This window comes from Protopterus annectens, chromosome 16.part0 (genome assembly GCF_019279795.1).
Source record: "Protopterus annectens isolate FY-2018-M chromosome 16.part0, PAN1.0, whole genome shotgun sequence".
NCBI classification, from domain to species: domain Eukaryota; kingdom Metazoa; phylum Chordata; order Ceratodontiformes; family Protopteridae; genus Protopterus; species Protopterus annectens.
Genome location: NC_056750.1, coordinates 682,143,883 through 682,165,657, shown reverse-complemented (window position 1 = coordinate 682,165,657; position 21,775 = coordinate 682,143,883). Strand labels below are relative to the sequence as shown.

The window sequence follows — 21,775 nt, the reverse complement described above, 5'->3', positions numbered from 1 at the left end:
GTTACTGCATGGGATAACTCCTTGTTTTCCACTATCATATCGATAATTTCTTTTGCAATACTCGAGAGTTGTGTATGGTCATATTTTTCTGCGATACCTCTGATTAATATATTGTTGCGTCTTGTTCTCGCTTCAAGGTCCATTATTTTCTGTTGTAGGTCCTTAACGGTAGCGTCATTTAGAGACACAGAACTTTGCAACTCCTGCAATTTTATTTCATTATTCTTGCTTCATTTTGTTCCATCCTTGTCATGATTTGTTCCAAGCTATTTTCGAATGATGTTAGTTTTGTGGAGAAGGTTTGGATTTCAGATTGAAGTGGAAGTAAAGCTGCTTTAAACTCCACCATAATGAAAGGCTGTTCATTTTGTTTTTTGTTTTTTTAATTTGCTTAGAGGTTTCAGGTTGTGTTTTGGTTGTTTTCTGTCTCTTTAAATAAATCTCCTTTTCAGGGGAGTTGATGAGTGATAATCTTGTTTTAGTGGATTGTGATTCCATTTTTTCCATTTTGGTAAAAACATCTGTCCACTTGCTTGTGTAGGCTGAAGTACAAGGCTGGCAGGCCCAAGCACATGTAATCGGATTCACCACTGCTGCAAAATGGGATTATTATGGCTCAAGCTGTAGATCTGAGAAATTTGACAGCAAGTTGAAAAATAGTTTTCTTTATACTTGTTTTCTTTTGTGATTTGAGGCAATAGTAACACTTGATTTGAATAGATTGGAAATTTTCTTTGAGAGCAGGCTGAAGTATGTGCTTCCTATCTGGCGGCCATCTTCGAAAACTCAGATATTCAGTTTTTAAAAGACAAACTAAAACACTACGGAAAGGTAATGTGCTTTCAAGACAAAACAGTCGATGTCTTCATTTTATAATGCTACACTGCACATTTCTTTAGCCAGCATCATGTAATAGGGAGTAAAAGTGCGATCATGTTGACAAGTCTTATTTAATATCCCATTGTTATCCTTTAAATAAAGGAATTTCTCTGCTCAAACAAGCACTACTCAGGGATTAAAGACATATCACATTTGTGTTAAATTAAGTTTGTAAAGCAACAAAAGCTATGAGGAAACAAGTTCAAAGCACTATGCTACAAAGAAGGCAAGCATCCAAGATGTTAAAGCCTTTATTTGCTGTCCATTCAGGAAAAAAATGTTCAGAGATGTCAGATCCATGGTATCACACAAGTAATAAGGGTATACAACAGAATTCTAAAAACAGAAGTAAAGCTTATCACCTTTCTCTGATTTCACTCTGAATTATCTGCATGTTGCAGAGTCCACAGGCTACAGTTAGTAAAACATGTCTGGCTGCCAATATTGGCTTGGTCAGCTGTTACCATGGTCCTAGGTAACCTGATGATCAAAGTGATAGTCTTGATGTCAGGTTAAACAGAAACTTCAAAAGTTGCCAGTAACCAAGTGATTATTCACAGCTAGCTATCATTATTCTTAATATCTACAAAGTGAAATAACGGATGTAAACTTGATATGCCATCCTAAGTGCTAAAATGCTTAGCTGCAAACTCACTCTCTCACACGTGCGCGTGCACACACACACAAAATCACCTTATGTCCTGTATGTTCATGGATAAACCCTTCCCTCTCTCTTTCCTGTTGTCTAAAGCAAATATGACACTGCATAAAATGCAAAATTAGAGAGAGGCAAGGCAAAGAAGTTTTAGAGGTGGCATCCATTAATAAATACTAGTGTCTATTACATCATGCCAGAGCCGGAAAAATGTAAATCTCTAATGCCACAGTTTTTAAGTGTTATTTCTTTATTTTAAAGTTTAAAAAGAATGTTCATCTAGAGAGCAGAACTTAATGTGGCACTATAGTGTTCTCTCCATTGCACAACACTTTATACTTTGTGTACAATCCAGTGAAATTAAAGATTAGTAAATACCCTCCTGTTCATGGACAAGATTCTCAAACTGCTGTGGCCAGGTTGCCGTGTGACAGATGATGTGAAAAGTCAAATTCTGCTCAATCAAAACACACAAAGTCATCTTTCCAGTGTCAGTTTCTTCAGTTCATTTCTAAATGCATGCATCTTTTTGCACACTCACCTTTTTAGTTAAATGTTTACATTTCTGAAGTTAGCTGAAGAGCATGCAGAATACTAAATACTAATATAGTGGCTGCTCTTTCAGACATTTTAGAAAATTTCATCAAAGATATTTACCAAGATCAATGCAGGTCAACAAAGTGTACTGCAACAAAATGCTACTCACCGGGGCTCCAAGGGGACCCTGCAGTCCAGGTGCACCTTTAAGTCCCTTAGGGCCCTGAAAGCAAACAGAAAAATGCAATCAGTGATGTACACTTGAGAGATGTATGAAATAATTATTTACAAGTTCAAAGATGCAGCTAAAAGCAAATTACAGCATTCTATACCCAGAAACACTAATTCATGTCTCATTAATATTATTTCAACTCTCTGAATAACTACACTTACTCAGACTGGACAAAGGCCAGCATGTCACAGTGACCCCACTTAAAGGTGATACATTAAAAAAAACAGCAGCCTGTAGTGAAGTTTATCATAATATTGTTAATGTGGAAATTTGCCAACCTTTTTTTGCCAGTAGACATAAATTCCTTCAGGTTTTTGGTTTTAAGTCCACAATGATCACTCAAAAAAGACTTTCTAACTGGGTTTTTAAAGATACAGTTAGGGCATAAATTGCTGGGTCACTATGGTCAGCTATAGGTTGGGACTTCGTCTTTCCTAGGGACAAAATTCTATTCCAACCCAATGTTCCCATGACAATATTTCTGTGGTCAGAGTTTTCTCCAACCTATGCTGATGAGCCTTGCCAGTCCATACTGGCCCTCATTTCTACTGAAATGGTCCACAGAATCATAGGTTCAGACTAATGGTGGCCTACAAGAAGGCTGAGCATAGCTATCCCATGTTGGAACACATGGACACTCAAGTACTTCTCTAGTTCCATTGTAAAGGTGGATTATGATGGTCAGTGTTTCACTGGGAGATGCAGTTTAATCTACAAGTAAGGAAAAATTGGGTAATTAATGAGTCCAACTGGTACTAGTAATGATAGGGGATTTAAGGTCAGTTGAGTTTGTGTATGCATGCTGACCATCCCCAATGCATTCAAGGCTTAATGTTTCAAAGAGGAGGAAGCGCCTCATGACCCAGAATGTAAGGCACATCACTTTTTTTCAGTAGACACCATGTACCAACCCCCTCCCACATTACTTCCCTGAAAGACAAATTCGTTATATGCACATTTCATAGCAACCTTCCAGCTAGGTGGCCCACACTCTTGCATCATCAGCATTATAAAAGCTGAGACACTGAACCTCAATTTTTGACAAGATGATGCCAAATCCACCACTGAAACAGCTGGGCTGGAATGTTACACACACTGGTGAAACAATCAGTGCTGTAAACTGTGATTTTAGAAAAAGCTACAATGAATGTTTGAAGTACAAATATTTTATGTTAATGATTTATAAAAAAATCAAACATCTATACCAAACTAGGCTAAACGTAGGGAAAACTACTGTCAGACTTGTTTGATTTCTTGTGTTTCATAACAGTAGAATGAGATGATTAGCTTTACAACCCTTTGAAAAACAGAACAATTCATTCGTTCATTCATTCATTCATTCATTCATTCACTCAACTGATTTTCTGAGTCCAACATTATTTTACTTAGGGTTGCAGGGTTGTTGGCATCTATCCCAGCACACAGTGGATATGAGAGACCAAGAAATGACCATGAAAAGGAAGACACTTAAATTCATTTGCTGTGAGTATACAAAAGTTTTGTCTATGGAGGAGTTTTTATGCCTGATGAAGTTCATTGAAATAACACACACAAATCCTAGACAATAAGACTGTGTGGACTTTATCCGGATAAAATTATATTGCTGTATTCCAGTTCATACTGACACACTGCTGCCACTTAATCATGCTTCATGTATCTATAGAAGCGTAGCTATTTGTTGATGTGCAACAAACGTTCACATGTAAATCATCGACCTCACATGATCAAAGTCCAAATAAGGATCCACATACCATGAAAAAAAATAAAACACTGTTTTTGCAAGGAGGGCAAGGCACACTGAATCCCCCCCAATAACCCCTTTCACTTATACATATCAAATTCAAGAATATACAATAGTGGAAAAAAGGGGAAATTCCCCAATCTCCACTGCATCATGATGTCAGCATGAGAAATCTGGTACAGTTTGACAAATTGATTTTTGATCAGCTGAATTGGTTTTCTCCCCATTGACAAAGGGAAACTTCAATGGAAAGGTATGCACCCACATTATACATGTATGGATATGGGAACACTTCACATACTCGAATTATTAAAATCTCGATTTGCATATGGTCGAGACCATATGATCGAGATTTTAATAAATCGAATGTGTGTAGTGTTCCGAAATAACACTTTACTTACCTGAATACATTACGTGCTCACAGAGGCAAGTATTGTTGCATGCCTTGTGTGTACATAATGTATTTTTTGTTTTGTGGTGTTGGCAGGAAGTAAACAAATCTTCCGTTTTGCGCTTCTGAATACAGCGCAAGACGGGAGATTTCCCATCTCCCCACAGTAGCACGATCTTGGAGTTGGTATATTTAAGTAGGGGGGGTGTGGGGGGTGCAGGGGGGAAAAGCCCCCCTGCAAAAGCGAAGCTTGTGTTTTTTTTTTTGTTTTAATGGTTTCCCTTCAGAAGTTCGAGTTTCCGAAACTCGAGCTTTTGGTTTCGGTTATTTGTAGTTCGAGATTTCGGACATTCGATCTTCTGAAGTGAATCCATATAAATATATATATATATATATATATATATATATATATATATATATATATATATATATAAACACACACAAAACTCAATGCACAACCAATAAAGCAATTAGCAAGATGCACTAATATACTATAAACAAACGATATACAGCACAGAGTGCTCTTTATCTTTTGTGTTTGTTTACATATATCTATTTCTATAGCTATGTGTGTATGTATGTGTGTATATATATATATATATATATATATGTGTGTGTGTGTGTGTGTGAGAGAGAGTGTGTGGATGTAGATGAGTTCTGTTCATAATTTCAAAAAACTGAAATCCCAAATTTCAGTATTTCGAAATTATAACACGGAAGTCTTGAAATCCCAAAACACCAGAAGCACAAAATTCAAAATCCTGAAGTATGGAGATTTTGAATTAGCGCTTCTGGTGTTGCGGTGTGTGAATGGTTAGGTGTTAGTTCAGGTATGTGTGTAAGTGTGTTGGTTAGGGTCTTTAGTGTATGACAGTGTGTGTTGTAACTGTGATGTGTGGGCACAAGGGACTGTGAAATGTGTGGGTGTGAGTTACCTTTGTGTGTCTGATTGTGCAATCTCAGAGTTAGTATATGTAAGTAGGGGGGTGTGGGGGTGAAGCCCCCAACATGGGTGGTGCAGGGAGGCTTGCCCCCTGCTTATATGTAGTCTAGGTTTGTCTGTGCGTTTTTGGGGGAAGTTATGTGTATGTTTATGTGTGTGCTCTGTGTGTAGTGTAGGTTCGGGATTTTGAGTTTTGCGGTTATGGATTTTTGGTATTTGAAGGTTTTGGCTATGTAATTTTGAAATACTGAAATTCGGGATTTCGGTATTTTGAAATTTCATAGTGAACCTGTATAGATATATATACACACACACGCACATACACATACATACATATACACACACACACATATAAGAGATAAAGTAATTACTATTCAGATTTTTTTTCTAATGGCTAGCATGTTTTTCTGTGTTTAAACAGGCATTTATTTACCATCAGAAAAAGTCTAACAAAAATGAAGCCTCACCTTTAATTCAATATGTAGCAGTGTGCATTAACAAAAAGATACTAACTGAAAATTAAAAAATGAGTTATATTCTCTATTTTTTCTTAGAAGTTCAAAATAAATAAATATTATTAGAATGTACATACTGTTTCTCAGTTACTGGTACAAATATGTTACCAGATTGTGTGTAGGTCTCAAATGAGTGCTTTTAGCTATGACAGCTACAGTAGAGTTATTATACGCGGACCTTACATAATGAGAAATCTCAGTTTAGTGTTTTCAGATCATTAAAATCTTTGTAATTTCTAATGTCTGTAGTTATTTAACTACAGTAAAATGGTACATTGTTTATTAGGCTACTAAGTTGAAAATAAAATCCAGCAATTTAATAAATTTGTAATAAAAACTTAATGATTTATGTACAGAACTTAATAAGATAATTTTATTCACTGAATTTTATGTGATAATAAATGTCAAATTAGAAAACAATTCAAAATGGAATCATTGCAGATGTTTGGTATAAAGGAATAAAGAAAATTACTGACAACACAAATTCAGTGGAGCAGCTTTTTATACATCACAGTTACAGAAATGTATAATTTGCTTACTGGTACATTAAAGAGGGAGAGAATTCAATCTGTTGTTTTCATAAAATAAATACAATCTTAAGGATTCAGTGGATGTTGTATAATATTTTACACATACTTTGATAAAATACCTCTTTCAATTACAAATTGTTATTCATCGAGGTTCATAAATCTTGAATAAGAGAAAAAAGGTTAAATTGCTCTTTTTCAGGCTAAGCCTTTAAATGGAATGGAGGGTCTGAATATATAGCTTTTGAAACTACATGAATTACTCTGGACTAACTTGCCAAACATCACTGCTGAAGGGATGTTTTACATAGCACTGTAATACAATTTCATTAGTCATAATACAAAAGCAGAAACAAAATAGGATCCTAAAACTTATGTGAATGTTACTGTGAATCCTGCTATAGTCACAGCATAAATAAAGAAAATTACTGACAATACAAATTCAGCGGAGCAGCTTCTAATACATCACAGTTACAGAAATAGTACATTAAGAGTAGTGAATATTTCTGCTTCCTTATTCTTGAATACAACAGAAGAGTTCAGCAATGTGGAAAACCTGCTACTGGCTGTAAAATATCTAAATGTTAATCACTAGTGGTAACATCCACATTTGATTAATAGAAAGTATGTGACACTGATATAGAAGCATTTCTGACTTCATACTGTGCCTTTTTGCAAGGATCCATTGCACTTGCACTGTTTTCCCAGATGACATCGGACTATTTATTTGAGAATTTCTAATTTATCTATAATTACCCATTACAATCACATTATGTCATAAAACATTTATACTATAAGCTACACAAAAAAGTTTAGAGGATTAACAGAACAACATTAATAGGGTTCAGACTGTATTGATGCAGCATAAATTAGTACTAAATATTATAAATGTTATAAAGATGGCTTTTAACTCTAAAGAAAGACTGCTTATTCAACTGTGGGATGTCTCTGTGATGTAAGAAGAAATTAAGCTCCTGGTGAAAAACTCTTGTGGATAAAGAAATAACACAGGGACTCTAAAGAGAGGCTACACCAGCAGAAAACTGACTGAGGAAGCAAATGCTTTTAGGTAGCAGTACTAACACTGTACCACTGGCCTGTCCTGGCTAACATTTGATCCACACATTTATTTACTTATTGACATTTGTTGACCGGGAAAGTCCAGTGTGTCAGAAACCCATTTTTAGTTGAGGCCCGGGGAGAAAAACTCCAGGAAGATAGAAACTATTAATATCATTGTCACGAATTGTATAGTACAGAGAGATAGTATTCAATATATTTTTCAATATCACACTCAAACCTTGTTTAAACAATAGTACATAAGATTAACATCTTCATATAATGTTCTTCTATTAGGGACAATGTTTCCACAATACAAATTATGAGACTATTGGTGGAGCAAGTCAACTCAAGCAACCTCTCTCTAATGTAGCAGGAAGCAAAAACACCTAAAAGAAACTCACAAACTCATGACTAGTACATGCATACTCTATTCAGATAACATTCAAAAGTAAAAATTGAACCTGACGATAAAAAACACAAGTCACTACTAGTAATATCAAAGCAGGTCTGGGTTTTTTTGAATCTAAATGATTCTGGCATATTTTATTTCTAACAAAAGTCTATTAATCCAGGGTAAAGACAAAAAACACTATCAACCAAGAATGCTGTCGGGAAAGCTGCAGGAAAAAAATATATCTTGTAAATCCTTTATTGACAAAAGGTTAAGCACTTTTGTTCACCAAAATAACAAGCTTCATCGCAATAAATTCAGTTACACAACCTCCTCCTTTTATATTAAACTATCCCATTAAACTTGATTTCAAATCACCTAATCAAAGTTTGACATATCATGAATATTAACATTTAATAACCACATTAAGTTACTACCAGTAAACCAATATATGTATAAAATATATTAAATATGAAACTCCATATATAAAAAACTTTACATAAATGAAAATAAATATATATATATATATATATATATATATATATATATATATATATAGATATATATATATATCAAGATACTAAAAAATATATAAATTAAAAATATATATTTTAAAATGTATGTTTAATATTTAAAGGGACCAAAAAATACATCATACCCATTAAGTAACTTGTCCTGCTCACAACAGTAAATACTGCTACTACTAACTTTATTATTACTACCTGGACTCTCTTGTTGCCTTTAACTTCAGTTGCCTTAACAATTCCTTCTTTTCAAGATACTTTTCCCAATTTCCACCTCTCACATTCTGAGGAATATATAGTAGAGAGTAGATTATCCGAACGTCAATTATCCAAAAGATCAATTATCTGAACATAGCCTCAAACCCTATAGTATGAACCTCTAATGTCTGCCATTACTGACTACATGTAAGCCTCACTGATTTATCAGAAAATCTAAATTTTAACAAGAGACAGGGCAAAGTTATGAGGAAATCAGACTCAACTGCAGAATAAGAGAGAGTTAAGTGGTACAGTAATGAATTATACACACAATCCTCTACCAGTACAGGGGTGCAGCTATCAGTGACTACTTAGTGCCATGTAGAGTTATTCATAAAGATGTTATAAAACTGAGAATTTTAATTTATCAGTAATACATATATTTATGGGATAACAAACTACAGACATGCAGCTATGTACAGTCTTATGCCAAGGTAAGAAACAATACAAATGTATGTGATTTTTCTGTCAATTCTACTTGAGAGCTCTTGAAAATTACATGCAGTGCCATAAATCTGGCTAAGAGATGCGTAACATTTTGCCACAAGGGATAGTACTTTATAAAAAAGAACAGATTTTTAAAATAATAAAAACAGTAATCTTGCATATATCAACAAGATTTTTTTCTCCAACCTCTCAGCGATAAACAGAAGTGTAAAGCCTAAAATTTAATCCATACCTAAGGAACTAATGGCACATGAATAAAGCAATCCTCCCGGCAGAAGTGAGGTGATACTTCCTGTTAGCGGACTTCCATCGGTCTGACACTTCCTTCCTGTACTTAATGTAGCAGCAGTGATTCTTTCACCGCATAATATTAACTGATTTTTGGCTGAAGCAGGGAGGTTCAGGGTTAGCATGAGACATCCCTGAGCCTCAGGAATCTGAGTACACGTGTGTGTGTGTGTGTGTGTGTGTGCGTGTGTGTGGGTTTGTGTGTGTGCATGTGTGTGTGGAATTTGGCAAGTTTGGGGATTAGGACCCGGTAGACAGGGTATCAAGAGCTTGTTTCTTCTCCATCTCAACACCACTGCTGACATGCCGTTCAAGATCAGACCTGGTCTTCACCAAAATTAAGGGGGTACCCGTACTGGCTGGCTCAGTTGAGTTTCCCATAGACCTTTGCTTAGCAGTGATTGCCACCCACCTGTGACTAAAAGTTTCTTTATAGAAAGGTGAGGGGTGGAAAGTAAGACTGTGTGTGTGAGTGTGGTGAAGTACCAGAGGCATGGCGGGAGTTTAAGTGCCTTACTGTAGTAACAAAGTTGTACTGTTTTTATATTTGAAGACCTAGAACATGAGTTGGGCAGTGTTCATTTACAGAAATATGCCTAGGAGAGCATACATCTTGTACAGTTACTGTTTGTTTTTCCTCAGTTCAGTTATAGGTTTGATTATAAGAACAGTTTTGATTATCCATTATCCGAACTACCCTAAGTAATTAGTTTGGATAATCAACTCTCTACTATACTGCAAAATAAAACAGACTTTTTTAAAATTCTTCCAACATTTAGAGTACTTATATAAGGCATTTTCCTCATCCTTTTTTGTAATGGAATAAACATGTTAATAAATTCTAGACCTTAATGCTCTGGCTTACCAATGTAGAAAGCATCACAGGACGCAATAAAAGTTATCTCTTTTGTGTTACAATTATATCTCTAGGGTAATTTGCAACAACTATATTCTTTCCCTCAAAAATGAATCAACATTGCCTACAAGCCCCACATTTAAACATCCCTCCATGCTTTCCCTTTGCTCCTGTTCATATTACTGCTTTCCTCCCAGTCTCATAAACAAATTTAGTCTCAACTCCAATCTGATCTAATAAATGAAAACCACTGAACACCCCCACTCCAATTACATGTGCTAATATTTTTTACTATTTTTATTACCATTATGTAAGTACTAAATATGTCTTATAATTATTGTTCTTTTTTGGATTACTATGAATATATCCTTTATCTTTCAAAACTGGAGAAAACCTCAAGAGATATCACTGGCTGCCCCTTTTATAAGATCCAGTGGGTAGCCCCTGTCTCTGAACAAGCCATACAATTTTCTACTCCAGTTTTAAAATTCTTTTCTTCTGCTGTCATCTCAGACCACTTCATAAATTGACCCTTCACTAAACTTGTCTTTTGCCATAAAAGATATGCACTCAAAAAATACAAATAGTTATTGGACCAGGTAGCCTTCCTGTAAATATTAGATGTAAAAATTCCTTTGTCATAATCCTAAGTGTAAAAGCCAAATAATTAATCTTCATATGGTCATAGTCCATAGCAAATTAAAAAAAAATCATACTATTAATATAATGATAAAATTCCAATAAATGATCAATTTCCCTTTCCATAAAACTAATACATCATCCATAAAATCAAAACTAGGACAAACTTAGATCATTATAAAAATTACTAAAAATATATTCAGTCTCCCTATACCATAAAAAAGAAGTTGTGTACTCACCATAACATTCCATGTGAGTTGTTCATTTCACCTTCATTCTTACAGATGGGTTCGGAGCCAATCCTCGGCTCTAAGTGGGCCTACTACAAAGCTCAAGGCCCTTAAACAGCTCGAGGCCAAGTACCTATCCCATGATGCACCTGGAGTTACCTCAGATCTTGTCTGCTGCGTATGATAATACCATATGTCATTCTATCACTCTTAGGAGAAAGCTATAGAAGGATTGAGCAACTAGGAAGAATCTAGTATCTCGGTAGGAGGGTGGGTAGTAAGAATGAAGGCGAGATGAACAACTCACATGGAACGTTATGATGAGTACATAACTTCTTTATGTGAAGTTCTATCTCGCCATTCATTCTTACAGATGGGTAGCGCCCCAAGCACCATCTTTCTCGGTGGTTCACGGGAGTATGTTTTTCATGACAGTAGACCCAAAGGAGGCCCTGTCCCCGGAGGCCTTGTCAGCTCTGTAATGAGTGATAAAGGTATGAGGCCTTGACCAAGTGGGTGCTGCATAAATGTTGTCTATAGGAAGCTTAGCAGAAAAAGCAGAAGATGTGGACATTGCTCTGGTAGAATGAGCCTTAATTTTGTGTTGTAAGGGCATATTAGCAGCTGAATAAACAAATGTGATACAATCAAATAACCATTTAGACAGAGTTGTTTTTGCCACTGGCATACCTTTTCTGGAATCTGAAAAGGAAACAAAAAGCTGTTCTGATTTTCTGAAATATTTTGTTCTAGCCAAGTAAAATCTGAGTTGTCTATGAATATCAAGCTTGTGCAGCATATCCTCTAAGTTGTTGGTGTGTTTGGGAAAGAACACTAGCAAATCTATAATCTGGTTCAGATTAGTTTCGGTACAAACCTTGGGCAAGAATGAAGGATTTGCTTGTAGGGAGACTGTCAGCATGGAAAATCAGATAAGGAGGCTTTATGGACAAGGCCTGAAACTCTGACACACTACGGGCAGAAGTGATGGCTACTGAAAAGATAGTCTTCCATGATACAAATTTCAAATCGCAAGAAGAAGCTGGTTCAGAAGGTGGGAGAATAATGCGTGAAAGCATAAAGTTTAGATTTCAAAGGGTATAAAGGGATTTCTCAGGTGGTCTGAGATGAAAAGTCTCTTTGAAAAAGGCTTTGGATAGTTTATGGTGACATTATGTTCAATCCTTCAAAGCCAAGGTGAAAATTAGAGATAGCAGCAAGTTGATCCCGAACTGTTGCTGCTGCAGCCCCTTTATTGAAAAGCATAGTGAAGACCTCTAATATGAAGGCAATAGGGGCTTGGTAGTGATCAATGTTATTTTGAGAGGCCCATATAGAAAATCTTTTCCATTTGCTAATATATAGCTTCCTAGTAGAGGATTTATGAGAAGATGTCAGAATCTGCTCCATTTCATTAGAGAGGTTATGGAACCTGCCTCTGTTGGGAATTGGAGCAGCCAAGCTGTCAATTTCAGGGACTGAAGAGAGGGATGAAGATCCCACGACGAATGCGTCAGAACATCTAGAACTGGGTCCAGAATCCAAGGGTCTTCCAACTGATGAAGTCGAAGGAAGGGGAACCAAATCTGCCAAGGCCAATGAGGGGCTATTAATATGAAGGTCATTCCCAGGGCTTTTGCTTTCTGTAATACTTTGAGTATCAAGGGAATTGGTGGGAATGCATAGAGGAGACCCAGAGGCCAATCGTGTATGTGTGTGTCCCTTGGGGCTTCTCCCAGTGGGGAAAATCAATGCAAAGTAGCTTCTGCATTTCATGTTCATGTGGTTGGCAAAAAGGTCGCAGCAAGGGTGGCCCCACCTGTGGAATATTCTCTCCGCTATTTCTTTCTTGAGGGACCACTCGTGAGCAACATAATTGCTCTGCTCAGTTTGTCTACTATCACGTTGGATTTCCCCGGGATGTGCATTGCTAACAGAAAGCACTGGGTGGATGTAGCCCACTGCCATACTCTTAGGGCCTCATGACAAAGGGGGTAAAGACCTGGTTCCACCTTGTTTGTTCAAGTACCAAACCACTGACATGTTGTCCATCTGAATCATAATAGTTCCCAGAGAAAGAGAATCCTGGAAGTACTGCAATGCTAAAAGTACCACTCTCATCTCCAGGACACTGATATGCAGATGTGCCTCCTGTTAGGTCCATGTACCTTGGGCTGTTCTTCCCTGAAAATGACCCCCCACCCTATCAGGGAAGCGTCTGTGGTCACTGTGGCCACTGGTGAGGGTAGAACAAAAGGCTGACCTATTTTTACATGAAGAGAGGTCAACCACCACTGAAGATTCTTTTTGCATGTGTTTGTGATCATTATGAGATGAGACATTGGAAGCTCTTGGTAAGACCACTGAGTGAATAACAGCCATTGCAGAATCTGCATGTGCATGCGACCCAACAGTATTGCTAATATTGCAGATGACATCATGCCTAACAGTTTTAGTACTTCTGATGCTGGAACCTTGTCTTTGGATATGATACTGCAAACCTGCTAACAGAGTAGTAAGACTCTTTCTGCTTGAAGTCTCAAAGTGGTGGTGGTGTCCAATTCTGCTCTGATAAAACTGATATGTTGCGATGGTGACAAGGCAGATTTTTTATTGTAATACCCAGATGACTGCTGAGAGAAAGAGTGGTGTTCCTGGCTTGTATAAGCTGATGCCTGGTGGTAGCAGTGAGGAGCCAATCATCTAGGTATGGAAACACCTGGAATCCTAAATGCCTCAGGTGAGCTGTGACCACTGGCATACATTTGGTGAACACTCTGGGGGGCTGTAGTGAGACCAAAGGGCAGGGCTTGAAACTGGTAATGATTGGCTCCCAGCCAGAAGTGCAGATGATCCCTGGATGGACTGGCCATTTTTATATGGTAGTACGCATCCTGGAGATCTATCGACCACATCCAATTGTCTTTCCCTAAGAAGGGAAGTATCGACTGAAGCATGACCATCCGGAACTTCGCTTTCTTGACAGATATGTTTAGTCTGCTGAGGTCCAAAATAGGTCTCCAGTCCCCCTGTGTTTTTTGGAACTAAAAAGAATCTTGAGTAAGTTCCGGACCCTATCTGGTCTGCTGGGACTGGCTGGATGACTCTTTTTCTTAGCAATGTTTGGACCTCTACTGTTGCCTATTCCCTGTAACTGGGTGGTACGTCCAGGATTTTTATCATCAATGGAGGGGGTGTGGCAAAAGGAATGAAATATCCTCTGGAAAGGATACTTTGTACTCAGTTGTCGTTTGTTATTTTGAGCCAGGCATCTGGATACAAAGATAAGATTCCAAAGACATGCATCTGGAGCATTTCTCCCCGGGCCTCTGCTGAAAACAGGATCTGTGGAACCTAGTCGGACATTCCCGGTCAACAAATGTAAAATAAAATAAATAAGTGACCCTCTACTGCCTCCAGAGTAGGACAGTCAGGCCTCCTTTCAGGAGCGCTGGTAGGGCTCCCCAAAGAACTGATCTCTGTTGCCCTGGTTTTGCGGACCCCCGCCATGAGGAGGGGGGGTTCACCATGTGTATCCTTAAAGGCTCCTTGGGCTTTTCAGAACCACATCTTTCCTCCCCTTTGACCCTTGGGTTAGGGTCTGGTAGGGGTGGAAAAACAGACTACGACGGCAGACAGAGTCTTTCCTTCCTGTTCAGACCTGGTTAAAGTTTCCTTAACTTTGGGCCCAAAAAGGGACAAGACATCAAAAGGAGTGTTGACAAAGGATGACTTAAAGGGCTCTGCAAAGGAACACAAGCGCATCCAGGAGCATCTCCTATGAGCAATTCCTGTACCCGCTGCCCTACTCATTCCATCAGCTGCATATGAAATGAGTTGCATGGATGAGTTTACTATGGAATTGAGGGTAGCAAGCTAGGAGGTAACTTCATCTGAAGCTCCTGCAGCTACTGTACCCTGAAGAGCATCTCCAAGCTCTTTTACGAGATCTCTTTGCAGTCTCGTAAAATGAGTGAGATAGTTCAGTGAACGCAGTGCAAAACTCGCTGAACTGTATGTGCACTTCCCATATCTATCCATGATCCTAGAATCTCTGTTAGGAGGATAGACAGAGGAAGAAGTTTCCAAAATCTCCTTTTTGGTGGCTGTTGACACCACCATGGCATTAACTGGCACTCCCTTGGTAAGAAAGGACTTTTCCTGCGGTGCAAAAATAAATTTATTAGGCCTACTGGGGACAGGGTCTATGGTGTCTGGAGACTCCCACGTCAGCTCCATAAGCTCATTGAAGGGCGGAGACACCCAAGAGGTGGAGGGTTGAGACCTGAAACCCTTCAGGAGAACAGACTCATTTTCAGCAGGGTTGGTGGACTGCCAGTCACCCCTCTGCCTAAGGATTTCCAATATCTCAGCAAATGAGATATCCTTAGAGGGGGACCATGGGGACCCTTCTGATTCATCCAAGTTGGTATCGGATGTGAGAGACTCCTGTGGGGAGTCTAAATACTTCCTCTTACAGATTCTCTTCCTGGGAACCTCATCAGTGAGAACTTCTGGTGAGGTCTCGGAAGAACAGGGAACACCCAATCGGGCTTCCTTAGGCACTGGGTCTCTACACTTAAAAAGGATCTGTGAAGCAGAAGTGGACAGAGGTACTTTTGGGGAGGAGGTAGCAGGACCTGAAGTCATAGATGTCTTAGGAGACATAACTCTCCTCATGGCTTTGAAGGCACCTCTGCCTCAATGAGAAGGAGCAGACAGATCCAAGGAAAGCGTCAATCCCACCCTGGCACCAGGACAGTGGGCTCCAAACCAGAGGTAGGAGCCGAGTTCATCCAAGCTGAAGCCCCAAGAGGCAAAGTTGGAACCAACAAGTCAGTCCAACTATCCTCCCCAACCCGACCGGAGAGTGTCGACTCCTAGACTCCTCGATCGGTGCTAAGGACGTCCGAGTAAACAGAAACAAATGAAACAGGCATCGGCTCCGAAGGCTCAACCATCATCAAGTCTGATTCCTCTGGCTCCAAAGGACCAGTATGGCTTGGAGAAGGAAAAGAAGTAGATGGCAAAACAGTCTTTGGTTCTGAAATGACGGTGCCTGTAACAACTTCTGCACCACACGATCCACATCCAAATCAGAAAGGCTTATCGAGGACCGAGATGAATGGATGGACAGAGGTACTGATTGCAGGAGTGGCAATTTAGACACTTTGGATACTGTTTCCAGGACTGCAGACCGGCTCCAAAAAGACAAGACGCTCGGCTCCGAGGGCTGTGGAGCCAACGTCGATGTTTTTTTTTAATTTTTTTAACTTCTGAAGAAGTAGAAGCCTTGGAAAACTTTGAAGATTTACTAGACCTGTCCTGGTCACTCAAAGCTTCCTGAAATGATGGTTTGACTGGTCCTCTATCAATTAGCTTTCTCTCCTGAAGGACCCTAGAAGAGAAGGAATGACAAATGGAGCAACTTTCCTGAAGGTGCAAGACTTCCAAACAGTATACGCAGTTGACATGGCTATCTGTAACAGACATTTTCTGTCCACACCTTGGACATTTTTTGAAGCCTGACATAGGATGTTTATCCCTATCCTAGTCAGCCATAATAAACAGCACAGTATCAAGTGAAAAGCTACTACAATATAATAAAGACACACCCAAACTATTTAAATAAGCCCTGACAAAAACTATGGGCTAAATATGCTGTTACAAAGTGTCACTCTAAACACACACACATACTTTAGATATCTAAGCACGTCTAAACAACAAAAATTATATAACTACACTAAGTATAAAGGCCTTTAGAAAAAAAGGAAGGCGAAAAGCTATTTTTAAATATGAAAAGGCACACCAAGGAATACACTCTATAAAGATTTAAATGCTAAAGAAGTAGAAATAACAAAGTTATTAGAAAAAAGTTTATAATACATTTTACTGGCCTGAGCTATGCTGAGGACCCTCTGATGTATTGCAGAGGCAAACTAAATCTGAGGTAACTCCAGGTGCATCATGGGATAGGTACTTGGCTTCGAGCTGTCTGAAGACCTTGAGTTTGTAGTAGGCCGACTTGGAGTCGAGGATCGGCTCCAAACCCATTTGTAAGAATGATTGGCGAGAGAGAACAACTTCACATTAGTATTTGCAAAAACTGGAGCTGCCACTGCTCCCATTGCCACCTCTCTCATTTGCTTTTAGTATTCCCCTTCAAAATATGCAAAATTATTCACAAGTGCCATTTCTATTAATTCTAAAGCACCTCATGGAACCAGCGAAATCTGTCCTCAAGGGGAATTACCAAAAAAGATATTTAGTTACAAAACTAAAGTATTCATAAAAACTTATGTTGTTCAGTTCAGAAAGACAATGTTATGAATCCTTAAGGACATGCTTTTGCCATCAAAATATGTTTAATATTTGGTCAACCATTTTAGCCAAGGGTGCAGGCTTTGATCCCCATGAAGCCATGATATCTGTAAGTGGTCACTTTTTAACACTCAAATTATGAAGATATGGGAAGGCTGCCAGCCTAGCTAGTTAGAATTTTGTAGATAATTCTATGTCATTGTAAATATGAATATAATCCACAGGCTTGTCCTCTTAAAATATAAGAAAACTATGTAAAATGTTGAACTTCAAAAATGTAACCACAGTGCACTCTGCTGGAAGAAAGCTGATAAGTCAAGCATTGTATGACTGTTGGATCTCAAAGCTCAGAGACAATGTCTGGACTGAGGAATTCCTTTGATTGTTTTGATACCAGAGTTAATTGCTAGGTTTTACATATGATGTCTTTTATTATTTTAGTTTCCTGACCAGGTGCAAGATCAAAGAAATGTTAAAACTCTGAGTTTCTGTTAGTCTGGGAACCAGAGAAAAATGATGTAATCTAAAATGAGTCAGCAGTGATGTATTATTTTTAAGACTTTCTCAGAGAGAGAAAATCAAAGCATTTTGGATTTTGCCTGAAGAACACCACTCACCAGTACTCTGCCTTTGCTCTATATACAAGTTTATTTAGAACTGTGATTGCTCTTAGAGTTAGATATGAATTTAGTCAGATTTAGTCTAGCTATTTTCTATATTTATGTCAGACTATTGTACAGTATCATTTTAAGCATTTTGCTCTGATTTCTGAACTGTTGAATAGCACTGTGTTGAATTGAGAAGATTTGTGTTTTTATCATTTATTAAATATTTTTAAACCTTTCATCTGTGGCTGTTTTGTGTAGAGATAATTTAAGCTCGAGAGTACTTGCATGTATTTAGTGATACCGTACAAAGCCACTCCAATAAGCCTTGCTGTTCGTCTACTTAGTGTCTGGATAATAATATTGCACAGTAATCAGACACCTTCTGGTAAGGGCCTTTTTAGTAGCTGATAAGAGTAGTTGATGGCAGTAATTACTACTTTATAGCCTGTCAGGAGGGAGCATAGCTGGATAACCTGTGCCAGCTTTCCCCAGGAGTGTTTGTGTGTGTGTATATAAACCAAAAAGTGTGTGTCAGCTACTTTGGCAGGGACACGAAGCACTGGTTGGACAGAGGGGACACTGGATGTTTTAGCTTGACTACTCGGCTGAGATCTGTACCCTATAGCTGTGCCAGTGGGGAGTCTTATTTGGGATCTAGAGAGAAAGGCAGAAACCAGCCCTAGACTGACTGTGATCTCTGTGTGCTTTTAAGGGAAATTGTACTTTACTGTGTGTGTGTGTGTGTGTGTGTACTTGTGATCCCTTCCAATGTAAACACCCCTCACTGGTGCTATTGGTGAGAATTGGGGCTCCTTGATTACTGGGTCAGTACATGGGCATCACACAAATAATTAACTTTATCAACTGAAACGGTTCCATTAACCAGATCGTTATGTAATTATACATTAATTTTACCATAAGCTTTATTAACTTCATTCCTTGATCTTAATCCAGAATAAATATCATTATTTAAATACTGGTACATTTTCACTGTATAGTTAATCACATTCATTACAACTACCCCTCCCTCCTTATCCTGTTTCATTATTCTTATATCCTTATTTACCATTTACATCATTTAACACTTTATTCTGTTTTTTTTTTCTTAAATTTAAAAAGCCTTCCATCTTTAATAGCCCTACCATTAATACTTCTAATCTCTTTTTCACAAATATTCTCAAAAGCCATTACCAGTGCTAATAAAGGAAGATTGAAAGTACTTGACGCTTTACATTCCTGGTAATGACTACCATCTTCATTGGAAAATATCACCTTAATCTACCTTGCAAATAATTTTAATTCTAATAGGGTGTCTACTAAATGCAATGGTGATGAGGGAACAAAGGTAAATCCTTTCCCGAAGATCTCAAAATGTTCCTTTTTAATAACATTACTATAAGTAAATATCTTAAAACCTTTGTGTTCATGCACTATATTAAATATATTAAAATTGTTTGCATCAAAATTTAATAAAATTTCTCCCCAACTCCCTTACCCCTCCCCATCTCTCTCCTGCACATTGGTACCGCTTCTTACCTAAAATTGGGGGCTCGCACCTGATCGCCCATTCTCTAAGCCTATAATCGTAAAACTTCCAAGAAGGGAGGATAAACTTCCCACAAAAAATGACTCCATTATCATGACCTTGCATATTAACCCCCTTCATGTATCGACCCATAACCACTTGGTTCCTGACTGTTGTGAATATTGTTCTTTATTCCAGGAAATATGTCCCATTTCACCCCTATTAACTCCCATAAATTCATTACCCATCTTTTTCCATTTTCCTCCTTCTCCATTAGGAGCAGGGTATACTGTTTTATCATATGCATTTTTGTCCCTTAATTTTTTTTTCTTTTTACATTTAACATTTTTTTTACATTGCAAATCAGTCTTTTTAAAAACATCATACAATAATTCATATGACTCAGATATTAAATCCTCTATTATCTCCTTATGAATCTTATTATCTGTACATTCAGGTCTCATTCAAGCAACTAAGTCCAATAAGTTGTTATACAAAAATCGACCACTGTTCCAACCCCTTTGGGTATTTCCTTAACTTTAAATCCTTTGGTACACACTCTGCTTTAATACAGTCTTCAAAAACATTGTCAAGCTGTAAATTCCTACATCATTTGAACAGTATTTCAAACTTTTTAATTGTATTAAACACAGTCTTACCTCTCATTCCTCCTCCTCACCAGTCTCATAATACTTGAGGGTGAATGACTTGCCCAGCTACAAGCCTAAGTCCCTTGCAGTTATTCCTTTACTGCTGTTGTAAACTTGTTGCTCAACATGCTTTCCTACAGAAGGACCATATTCATAGTATTTATGATATGTCAAGCTTTGATTGGGTTATTTGAAATTGAGTTTCATGGGTAATTGATAGTTTGATATAAAAGGAGGGGGTTGTGTAACTGAATTTGTTCTAATGAAGTTTGCTATTTTGGTGAATGAAAACGGTTAACCATTTGTCAATTAAGAATTTACAAGATATATCTTTTCCTTCAGCTTTCCTGACAGTGTTCTTGGTTGATATTTTCTTTCTAACAGATTATAAGTTTACAGTTATACCAAGTAAAGTGTGTGGTACCTTGTCCTCTATAATAATGCACTGAGCTATATTACAGGATTAGATGAACATGTACATTTTATTACATGAACAAGGATGTTTTTGTTTGACAATAACATTAGACTGGTCTGATTTCATATAAACCGAAAGTACATTTCATGTTACTGTACTATAAAACTACTATCAGTCAGTATACTAGGCCTGATAACATTCTCATATTTACTGCACCATGTTATAGAAAATCAACATCCCAGTTGTTGCTGTATATAACTGCTGCGACAGTAATGCCCCAATACATTTCTTCATGCATGCTCAGTAATAAGTACAAATTAAAAAATGTATCATCATTTTTTCTCACCAGCTGTTTTATATTTGTGTCTTTCGCCTTTTCCCGGTTAGGGGTCACCACAGCGGAACTCCGGTCCGCTAATGATTGATAGTGGATTTTTACGTACCTGGTTACCAGCCCTGACACACAACCTTTAACGAAGGCACACCCCATTCATGTATGCCTCCACACAGAAGACGCACTAGCTGAGAATCGAACGGGACAACGTCTTGCTATGAGGCGACAACGCTACCGCAGCACCACCACCGCAGTTACACCAGCTGTTTTATATTTATTTGTGTAAATTAATTTGTTGGACATATTTTTAAATGCATTCATGCAATGCTTGCTTTTATAAAAACTATTTCCTAACCTTTAAGAAACCAAAGAAAAACTAAATTTCATGGAAACATAGGTTCATAGATTAAAAACTTCAAACGGAAAACAAATGAAACTATGATCTTCTCCAACAGTGCTAGAAAACATGGACACAATAACTAGCACTTTCATTCACTTTTATTAACTGTGAACTTCCTCATAAACAACAGACTCCACCTTTTCACTCAATTTATACTCAATTTGAAATCACGTTTAGTTACATCATAAATCACTTTTTAAAAAGACATATATGTTTAAAACAGTATATGCATAGACGTATATCCCTTCTAAAATAAATTCATTTATTTTTAAAAACTAAATACATATATATATATATATATATATATATACACACACACATATATACAGACATGTTTTTGGTAAATCAAGAAAATTATTGTTTCATCATCAGAAAACATTTATTATTAATGGTTTAATTCAAACCGG

At 37.6% G+C, this 21,775-nt stretch overlaps 1 protein-coding gene across 1 annotated transcript in view; it reads right to left on the bottom strand.

The window, feature by feature from the left end:
- Positions 1-2,177: 2,177 nt before the first annotated feature.
- The window catches only part of LOC122790647 (collagen alpha-1(IX) chain-like), a 530,662-nt gene continuing 511,064 nt past the window's right edge, over positions 2,178-21,775 (bottom strand). Inside the window, exon 9 of the mRNA XM_044058171.1 lies at positions 2,178-2,294. Within this exon, the coding sequence (XP_043914106.1) occupies positions 2,178-2,294 (117 nt within the window). The remainder of the gene's footprint in view (positions 2,295-21,775) is intronic.